The 10,817-nt window shown below is 38.2% G+C and overlaps 1 protein-coding gene across 1 annotated transcript in view; it reads right to left on the bottom strand.

The window, feature by feature from the left end:
• Positions 1 to 6: 6 nt before the first annotated feature.
• Positions 7 to 10,817, bottom strand: part of SYTL2 (synaptotagmin like 2) — a 118,061-nt gene continuing 107,250 nt past the window's right edge. Inside the window, 5 exon segments of the mRNA XM_045483744.1 lie at positions 7 to 2,832; positions 3,627 to 3,832; positions 4,923 to 5,022; positions 7,244 to 7,322; positions 9,226 to 9,396. Coding sequence (XP_045339700.1) covers positions 2,687 to 2,832; positions 3,627 to 3,832; positions 4,923 to 5,022; positions 7,244 to 7,322; positions 9,226 to 9,396 — 702 coding nt within the window. The 3' untranslated portion in view covers positions 7 to 2,686.

Raw genomic sequence — 10,817 nt, 5'->3', positions numbered from 1 at the left:
GTCATCTTCATATAAAAAAAAGGGTCACAGATATATTAAATGTATTTGCTGATTACCACATATGGTTGTCTGATGTAGTAAAGTGAATTCACAGAATATATTTCCTAAGAAAAGAAAACACGACAGAAAAATACTCAGTGTTAATAGCAGTTGTTTCTTGAGGGATAAGCTTATGGATGCTTCCTCTACTCCCCTCCACCTTTCTATGCCCCTTGCACATAGTGAGTGCTTGGTGATATTTGTTGATTAAGTAGATTTTCCACATTAAAAATTGGTTACATTTCTATGTTAAAATTATTTTAAAAAACTAAGTCCATAGATAACTTGTCAAGTCTGAGACTCTCACAAGACCCTAATCAATATTCATTTACCTATTTACTCAACAAACAGCTACTAGGTATAGTGTGGTGCTAGAGGCTAAGTATACATTAATAAATTAGATACCATCTCTTTTCTGAGAGAACTTCCATTTAGTAATAATGACTCTGGGCTCCTCTCTGCCATGGTTGTTTTCCTTGCTCTACCATTTTTTCCCCCACCTACCTTTGATCCTGAAATTATCCAATATATTTCCTCCCCAGAAGTTCAAAGCCTAAAACTGGGCTGATGCTCTCCCTAGTGGTGACCAATGAGTCCCCTCCACTTGCCTGTAAGTCTTTTAATGTCTCTTTTTTTGAATCTACTATCTCCAGAGTTCTTCTATATAACCTGCACAGTACTAGGCATTTGTACATCTTCTCCCATTTAATTCTAACAATATTCTTGAAAGGTAGGCATCAGTATATACATTTTATAGTTTGCAGGGAACAAAGAAACGAAGGCACAGAGAGGTTGAACAAGTTACCCCGTGTCACCCCGAGTGGTAGAGCCAGAATTCAAACCCAGATCATTTGGATACCGAAGGTGCTTCTACTGACCACTCTGGTGTTTTGCAGGTCAGGGATCTGAGAATAGGAGGAGGCAGGCAGTCCCAGTCCTAGATGGGAGACACTAGAACCAATCGCAGTGTTTCAGAGCTGGCTGGCTGCTGGGAGGTGGCTGAGCAGGCAACTGAAAGAAGGGCTGAGAAAGAGCTGGCCCCATGAAGCGGCAGGAGCTGGAACAGGATCTGTACTTTCCACCTGGGAGCTGCGCCTCCACTCAGCTCGTGCCCCTCCTTGTGGTCAGAGCAGGATCAGGAAATAGAGCTAGACTACACATCTCCCTAAAAGACCTTGAGAGACCACGGGAAGGGGGTTCTAAGTTAGCCGCTCTTACTGGGCAGAAGTTTCTCACGTGTTTCAAGTGGATAGAGGTTCTAACATCTGTTCAGAGGAGACAAGCACACTAGTCATTTTCAGTGATGTTTCCTAGACACCTGTCGTAAGGTTTCACACTCCTGACCATCCAGACCCCGCCTAACCTACAGTGCTTGTTTTGAGAAAGGCAAGCAAGTTGGGTCCTAAGGAGGAGTCATGCTTTACATCCTAAAATGACCCAAAAAATGTCTCTGGGGAAAACTTTTCAAAAATAAATATTAACATATCTTCAATGCTTTTCAACTACTTCTTTAAAAGAAAAACTTCCACTTTCAACAACGTGGTCAAAGCATCTCACTCGGAGGAAATGATGTCCAGAGTTACAGTAAAGACTCGAGAAATGTTAGCTTACCAATTCTTTAGCCTTGCTGTGAATTTAAGATTTTAGGACTTCTAACATGAAGTAGCTCATTTAAAATAAGAAGTCTATTTAACTTGACAACACAATTAAATCATATCATAATTTCTTCTAAGGGTTTTTACAAAATACTGTATGAAAATTATACATAGGAAGCAAAGTTTAACAATTTACATTCTAATTAAAACTTTGTTGCAAAGCATGCCTGTGACCACTCTCATGCTAATTTCATATAGTAGAGTTACAGGAAAACCAAAATCTTATATATGCAAGGTTTTTGGTTTTTTCACATAGTCTATGACAAAATACAGGGTTGAGAGCTTGGGAGAAAATTAAGCCAAAAACTGAATTCCACCTATGAGCCAGGAGGTGGCACCAAAGCACATCTGAGACTCTGACATTGGGGGCCGGGTGGAAAGCAGTTTCAAAGGCAGAAAGAAATACATGCAATAAATTCAGTCTCAAGTCCCCAACACGGAATTCCATATCATAATAGAGATTATAGAGTATATCGTTTTCTTATGGTCAAATTCTTTATCATCACTGATATTTCCCCCACCTCCCTACTTCTTATAGGAGTGTTTTTCAGTCCCTCTTTTACAAAAACTATACATTTTCAGTTCCTGCAAGGGTTTTCAACCACCGAGAAGCAGGCCCTCCGAACTGTCGCACAAAATTGTGGTGTGAAACACACAACAGCAAACTAGAAAATGTTGCTCGTTAACATCACCCCATATTTAATATTTTTTGAAAGTGTTTTCCCTGAAGCCTCAGTACCATTTGATTTTGCTAGCTTTCTCAAATATCTTCTTTAATGTTGAGGGCACAAATAAGTTAGACTGTTTATTATTATTTAAATCTCTTGGGCCTTGTAACCAAAGAAGCACATGCAGGTTGACTTGAACATGCTGTGTGGCATCTGTTAGTGGAAATAGGTAACAGGTGAGAACTCTGTCCACACAGTCAGATTTTCAAGATCAGATTCCACCTGTTTAGTGGTTTTTAGTGGAGGAGCCAGTCGATGTTGAGTTCATTTTGAAATCTTGGCAATTAATAGCATTCTGAGAGGCAGGGTTGCTTCAATCCAAGTGTTGGGGGAATTCACCATCTTTTCCCAGAGAGCAACTTCCTCTGAAGTAGAGTCCATCCAATCCACTTCAGTGCCATAGCTTTTACCTGGTTGGGGAGGGGAGGGCAGAGAAAGGAAGCTTTGCATTTAGAAAGGAATTGTTCATTGGAGGCGGCGAGGAAGGTCATTCCCTCATTATAATCACCAGTGGAAGACAGCTAGGAAGTGTTTTAATATCACCAGGAGGGCAAATCTGGGGCTCAATCGAAGAAGAGCTGTTTAGTCACTTGAGCTAGCTGACAATCTGTCAGGGACATAGTGGGGTAGTAGGGAAGAGGCCTGGCACTGGGATGGAGGTGACACTAGATAATCTCTAAGGAAGTGTGGCTTGGGGTTTTGTGTCTAAGAGACTCGACTTTCAATCTTGGCTCTGATGCTTATTAGCTCTGTTATTTCATTTCTTAGAACATCAGTTCCTCTGGAGATAACATAGTAACGACTCATAGAATTTCTGTGAGGATTAAATGAAATAATATAATCAAAGCACTCAGTACAGTGACTACTGCTCCACGAATGTTAATCGCTATCATTATTTAAAGTATCCTTTTAGTCATAAAAGGATATAAATGTTTTTCAGGGAAGAGTAGTGATGAAGGATTTTCTGTATCCCCCCACATACTCTAACTTAAGCTCTGTGTGGACAGACACTACATCCTGTTAATCTTCATATCTAGAGCCCTTGGCATACAGCCTGACATTCCTTCATTCATTCATTTCATTACACTTAACAGAAATAGAATATCTGTTTTCATAAGGAAGAAGCAAAGCAACAAGCAGACAAACCTCTACTGTCTCCAGAAGCACTTGGTTCATAGAGAATTAAAAATGTAACAGACATTACCTGTTCCAAAGCCAATCCGAAGACCTCCCAAAAACTGGTTGGTTAATTTGTAATGGTCCCAGACAGTAAGCTCTACACAGGCTTCTGTCAGATCTTCAGGCCTGAAACCATCATACACCATGGTGTGGTTGAAGACAGGGTTGGTGGTTTTCCCTACAGCTCTTGTCTTTTGGCGACTTTTCCTACTTGTATCTGGAAGGATGATACTACAAAAGAAATCATTGTGAAAGCATTTTACTAAGATGGTGAACATTTACACCTTAAGTGTACTTCAACACAGCTAGTGAAGACTGGCAGAAGGATATAGAAGAAAAAAAGAGTGTAGAGAGGCAGTGGTGGTGGCGATGGTGATGGTGGTGGTGGGGATGATGGCGGTGGTGATGGTGGTAAGGATGGGGATGGTGGTGGTGGTCATGGTGGTGATGGCGATGATGATGGGGGTGGTGATGGTGATGATGATGGGGATGGTGATGGTGGTTGTGGTGGTCATGGTGGGGGTGGTCATGGTGGTGGTGGCAGTGGTGGCAGTATCCTGCTGGAGGTACTCTTCCTTACTCTTCATTACAGTGGACCAGACTTGCTTTGAATCCTGACTCTGCCATTTATTGGTTGTGTATTGTAAGAAAAGTCACTTAATCTCTCACTTGCTTCATCTTTAAAATGAGAATGGTAATACCTAATTCGTAAGGTTAATGTTATAATTACATATGAAGCAAACAACTTAGTTCAGTACTTTCAATTAGTAAGTGCTTAACATGGTAGCAATTGCTTGAGGATTCCTTTAAAATTTGGAAATATGATCCAGTCCTGATTATCTCTTTTCTGTTTTTAACCTACCATACCTCTTATAAATACAAGAAGGTCTGAAAGTTGTCTCAGAATGAGAGACTGCCCTGAGCTGAAAAATCTTACCAGATGACATCTATGAATAATATATAGAGAGAAAGTCACAAATAATGTCATATAAACTTAAACAGCTACAACTGGTCTTCTGAAAGAATAGGTATAGATAAAATCAGTCAGGGGGGCTAAGAGAGCAACCTAATAGCTGTTTAGACACTGCTGACTTGATGCCAGGCATTTATATGTATAACAGAGAAAAAAGTTTGCCACTTAAAAACTCAAATTAGGGGTTCATGTCACAGGTCCTTCCAGAATGTGTTGCCATTGTCCTAAGTTATTTCATTCGAACCATGAATGATGAGTTTCAGCATCACAGGTATGGAGGCTTGAAACCAACCAGCAAAGGCTGGGCTATGGTAGAGATGAGAGAGGCAGAGTTATCAATGCTGTTACCATTTAACAAAAGAATTTAGATGGTTGCCCCTTAGCAGAGGTAGATCGAGACATTCCTTCACCCAGATGTGCACTTCTCCAGTTGTAGGAAGCTTTTTACCTATAATTGAAAAAGGGCAGAAAAGAAAATTTCACTGCCATTCCTCTCTTGGCAATACTGCATCCAAAGATGCAGTCTGGAACAGTGATGCTAGCTAGAGCTTGATGATATGATCCTAATTGGCTAAATTTATACATTCTTAACTAAATCTTCCTTAGTCTGGCTGCACTGAGCTCAGATAACTCTATGCAAATAATTCATATTGATTCCAAGTACAGAGTACTACATCATTATTTCTGGGTTTGGCTTGTTTCAAGATAAATTATAGAGATCAGGTATGTAAATCATCCATTTACAGTTATATTCAAAACATCTCAATGAAATGCATATTCCTTTCAAATATTGTTAATGGGAGGTATTTGAAACATAATGAGTATAAAGTAACCAAAACAGGTACTGGCTAAGTACAGCCACTTTTCTTGTTAAATGTGGTTACACACTTTGTGACAATATTGCGTACACACACATAATAACTAGGGTTATGGCCAGGGAATTCTGAGAAGTTGGCTTACTCTTAATTGTTGGCTAGGCTGGATGCACATGGACAGAGGACCACTACCATATTTTTCTGAATGGGTTAACCTAATTAACCAACAGGAATTTAATGAGCATTTATTATATGCTCAGCCCTATGCTAGTAATATCATTGGATACAAGGAACATAAGAAATCTATGTCCTTGGGAAATGTTTACACTTAAAAAGAGTAATTCAAATAAAAACTATAAAAATGTAATACAGAATGAAATGCCAAGTTATTACTATAATGTTCTAGGTGACGATGTGCTCAACAAGGGTGAATGCATATAGCCAGGAAAAGCTTTATGGAGAAGATGGGGCTTCATCTAAGACTTGGATAGGTTGAGAGAGGAAGCCACTCCAGAGAAGAGAAACTACATGAACAAAAAATCAGACAAGGTGGAGCCCATCACAAAACATCATCTCCTTTGCCCCTGCTCCCACCAAGAAATGATAGTGGTGGAAAACAGACTGGCAGAATTTCTATGCATGTGGACCATAAATGATAGGATAGAAATTATATATTTTAAAAATCTGCCTTTTAGGAAGATCCAGAAGTAACAAGACAGTGGTTTGGCAGCCATATGGACCTAAAGATATCTTTTACTTGCCCTCCAATTCTTTTTTTTTTTTTTTTAACCGAATTAGAATGCTTTTTCTAGTTCAATCACTGCCCTTACCATCCAAGATTTCTTTCATGCCACTGGTTTCACTGCCTGATTACTGAAAGCAGTTGAGTTGCAACCTCTGATTTCAGTCATAACATTTATATAGATTCTTAAGGAGAAAAACGTGGGGAACTTGCTTAGGAAGTAATGGCAGGCATTCATTTCTTGCTAGTCTCTTGCTCCTTAACTGGGCTGGAGACCTGAGGCCCTAACATCAAGAATGCAATTAGGAATCTTGAGGAAAAAGCTTTCAGTCCTGCTGAGACCTTAAAAATGAGGAACCAATACACTCTTACTTCCTAAGGGCTCCATATGAATTTGTCTAATTCTTGCCTGTGAGGAACACCCAGGCTCCATTCTGAATACGGGAAAGGCCATCCACACTGTGCAGATACACCCAGTAAGTCTTGGGTAAGACTAGAAATCAGTGCTCTAGGTGATTTTGATGCAATATTTGGGAACCATTTCTTAAGCATAAGTGGGTTATTACGGAGATGCTAAACAATGATTTCTACTACTGATATTCATCACTTCCAGCTGAGATCATACCAACCCTCACACTGGGAACAATAAAAAAAAAAAAAAACTTTTGGAGAGTGAGGTGATAGTTCAAACAAGGATTGTAAACTAGAGAATTTTGGAAACTGAACATTTTTTTTCCCATGGAACCAGAAGGTAGAATGGTGGTTATCAGGGGCTGGGAGAAGGACATGGTGAGGCTGAAGTTTAAAGGGTACAGAGTTTCAGATATGCAAGATGAAAAAAGGTCTAGAGATCTGCTTTATAACAATGTGAATATGCTTAATCCTACAAATGGTACACTTCAAAATGGTTAAGATGATAAATTTTATATTATGTGTTTTTACCACAATAAAGAATTATCAACTATAAATTGACTCATCTGGTCCATATAATTACTAAGTTAATAATTTTGCCTAGGGTTTCACCTTTGAAAATATCACAGAGTTCAAAGAAATCCTTGGAGAGGGAAGGGATCGGGAAAGGACATAAATCTGGATGGAAAATCATTACATACCAGGAATTGGATCTGGAACATACTGGAGAGCTAACTTCATTTCACCTCTGTTTTCTGCTTCAAGGGCAACTGGTGCTGTCTGGAAAATGAAGGACACTGTCAGTAAGTGTGAAACACAAACTATTTTACTCTGTTGATATTGTGTTATAGGACAACCAATGCCCGTTTCTGTGAGTATGTATCACCCATGAGTGCCCTGAATTAACATTTCCATCAAAGCTAAACTCTTGCTTTTATATCTGGGAAAGCCATACTGTGTATCTTGGAAAGACTTGCTTGGTACCCAGAAAATATCTCAAGGCCTTTAGTCTCAGAGATAGTAAAGAAATCAGAATGGCTTTCTTGGAGAGAGAAGAAATGTTCTGGGATGCTTTGGTTTTTATAAAAGCCCATAAATTTTGTTGGTCACCCAGTCAGACATAAAACTATTTATTTGAGTTACTCTTTCTTTGAGTACGAAGAGTGTGGGGAAAGTCTGGGGGAAGAAAAGCCAAACATTACATTTCCAAAGCTGCATTAACTTGATCATTTCAGATCACATGGTTTGATGTCTGTAAGAATAACAAAGACTGGACAATAATTTTAAAATGTGTATCTATTATTTTCAAGTATAAGAGAGCTGGTTTCACTTTCAAATTCTGGTCCTTTAGAGCCTTATTGCCAAAACATAGCTATGCATCAGAAACCTAAGGGTTAGTTTAAAATGAAAAGCTTTTGACATCTTCTAAGGAATTCACACCCAGTGAGTCTGGGGTAAGACTAGAAATCAGTGTTCCAGGTGATTTTGATGCAATATTTGGGAACCATTTCTTAAGCATAAGAGGTTTATTATGGAGATGCTGAACAATGATTTCTACATTGATATTCATCACTTCCAGCTGAGATCATACCAACCCTCACACTGAGAGCAATAAAAAAAAAAACTGGATTAAACAAATTTATTTGAAGGAATTAATGAATTATCACGACTCAAATGGAGAACATCTTTGAGTCTGACATTCGTTGCTTTTCACTTTGAGGCAACAGCTGATTTTTAAGTAGTGCCAAACTAGAGCATAATAGAAAGGAATAGCCTTAGACATACTCTAGATCAGTGGTTGTCAAAGTATGGTCCCCAGGCAAGACGCTGTATCAGCAACCAGCCATGGCTAGAAACTTGGGCCCAGATGTTACTAAATCAGAAACCCTGGCAATAGGGCCCAGAAATCTGTATTACAATAAGTACTTCACGTGAATGGGATGCATGCTAAAATCTGATAACTACTTCCCTAGGCTTTCACTTGGAATCCCTGAAGGGCCATAGGCTAGGAATTTGAGCAAACAAAAACTACATGAGACCACATGAAAACTGAAACCCAGCTTCTAGTCAGTTTGTTCTCAGATTAAAGTGTTCTGTCCCCACTCTGTGTGTCAGAAACAAAAGTAAATCCTCTCAAAGTATCCCTAGAACTCTCATATACAATATCTAGCTTACAATAAAAAATGAACAGGCATACCAGGACAAAGGACCAAATGACCAAACTAAGATAAAAAATTAGATAAAAGAGACATACAAATGTTTAGGATATTGGGTTTTCAGATATATATTTTAACTAACTTTGATTAATATGTTCATGAGGATAATGTTAAGATAGAGAATTTTAGGAGAGAGTGGTCTATGAAAAATCAAATGAAAATATAAATCTGAAAAATATAATGATTGAGAACCTGTAAGATGGGTGTTTTAGACATAGCAGATGAGAAAATTATTGAATGGAAAGACAAGTTAGCAAAAACTAGCCAGCCTGAATTCTGGAGAGGAGAAAAAAAAAAAAGAACAGAAAATACATTAAAAGGGCATAAGAGACATATTGGACAGAGTGAAAAGATATAATGATCCCAAACAAGGGATAACCGTTATTAATTAAAATGCAGTTTATAGTAGCTTTCTCCTACATGCCAGGCACCTAACCAACCAACAAACCAAAAACGTCAGAACTTACCTTTCGCTTTAGAGGGTACCACTTCAGTTGTTTATTCTGTTTGTTGTCCCAGTCCCAAGTTTCCAAGTCAAGTTCTACTTCCCCTAGAAAACTATTGCGCTTAAAAGTATCTCGATGCCAAACGGACAGGTTCAGCTTTTGTGTTTTTAAGATTTGCTTTTCGACTTTATACTGCAGATCAAAGAAGGAAATTAAAGTGGTGAATAATACTATTTTATGCCAAAGTTATGACACAGAGATAAAGAGAAAAGTCATCTGTACAGATCAGGTTTTCTCATCTGCTAGGTTTCAAGTCTCAAAGATATTGCAAAGTCATCTTATTCTAAGTGTCTTGTTTCAAAGAGCTAAATCCATCTTTCACAAAAGCTGATTTTCTTTCTGCTTCTGGAAAAGCAAACCACAGTTCAAATATCATAGCCAGTAATAGCTTTCTAAAAATGAAAGCCAATTATTCATTTTTTACTGGATGTTTTTTTGTTCAAACTAGATATAACATAAGTCCAAATTCAGTCTCAAAATGCTAATGAAGTTTAATCCTGTGGTCTGTTTTCTACCTAAGGACAACGTATTTTTTTTCTAATAGACTCTGTTTTTTAGAGCAGTCGTAGATTTATAGCAAAACTGAACAGAAAGTACAGAAAATTCCTATATACCACTTGCCCCCATTTACACACAACATCTCCCACTTTAGATATCCTGCAATGACAAGGTACTTTTCAATTAAATTCCTTTTTCCTGATTCATATGGTTAAGTGGAAAATATCTGGCATCCTAACAGTTTTTCATCTAAGATGCAATCAATCCTAGATTGTATATAATCATGGGAGGGATAATAGTACTTCTGACCTAAAAATAATCTCTATTTGGTTTTATGATGTACTACTTGAATGTCCATTTTGGTTGTAGCAGGCTGGTCTTTCTCTGAATTTACCATTTAAATTAGGTGGCTTTTCCTGAGTATAGGGTTGAAGTAGTTGACCTAGAAACAGCTAGGGTATGGAGGTATATCACAGTCAAACTGTAATTAAAAACTGGCTACAGAAAATCTATAAAAAATTGACCCATGGATGACTGAAAATTAATTTAATTCTGCTTCTTTCCTCAGAGGATAATCAAATAGTTGGACAGCCTTTCAGAAAAAGGGAATGAATGACACTTCTTCTGTTTCCAGTTTCAAATTATCATGACTAAGACAACATTATACAGTCTGGGGTAGGGGGAAATATGGGTATTTGAGGCAGGCATACTTTCTATTCATCTGTCTATCCATCTATCCTTCCAATAAACATTTTTTGAGTACCTATCCAGACACTGTATTGAGTCAACATGTGTTTAATACATACTAATCACTTTGCATATATTAATTCTTTTAATGTTCACACCTACTGAAGTAGGTAGGTACTCTTATTGTCTCCCTTTGGCAGATATGAAGTACAGACAGGTTCAGCCATTTGCCCAAACGCACACAGTTGATAAATGGCACAGAGTTGGACCTTGCCCTCCTGGAACTCACAGTTTAATGGGAAAGCAGACAATGAGGCTAGTAGTTCAAGTGCTGAGTGTTAACAAAGCCTAATATAGAACAAGGTGAC

Source organism: Leopardus geoffroyi, chromosome D1, assembly GCF_018350155.1.
Source record: "Leopardus geoffroyi isolate Oge1 chromosome D1, O.geoffroyi_Oge1_pat1.0, whole genome shotgun sequence".
NCBI classification, from domain to species: domain Eukaryota; kingdom Metazoa; phylum Chordata; class Mammalia; order Carnivora; family Felidae; genus Leopardus; species Leopardus geoffroyi.
The sequence above is the reverse complement of the archived record's forward strand: the minus strand, read 5'-3'. Positions and strand labels throughout refer to the sequence as shown.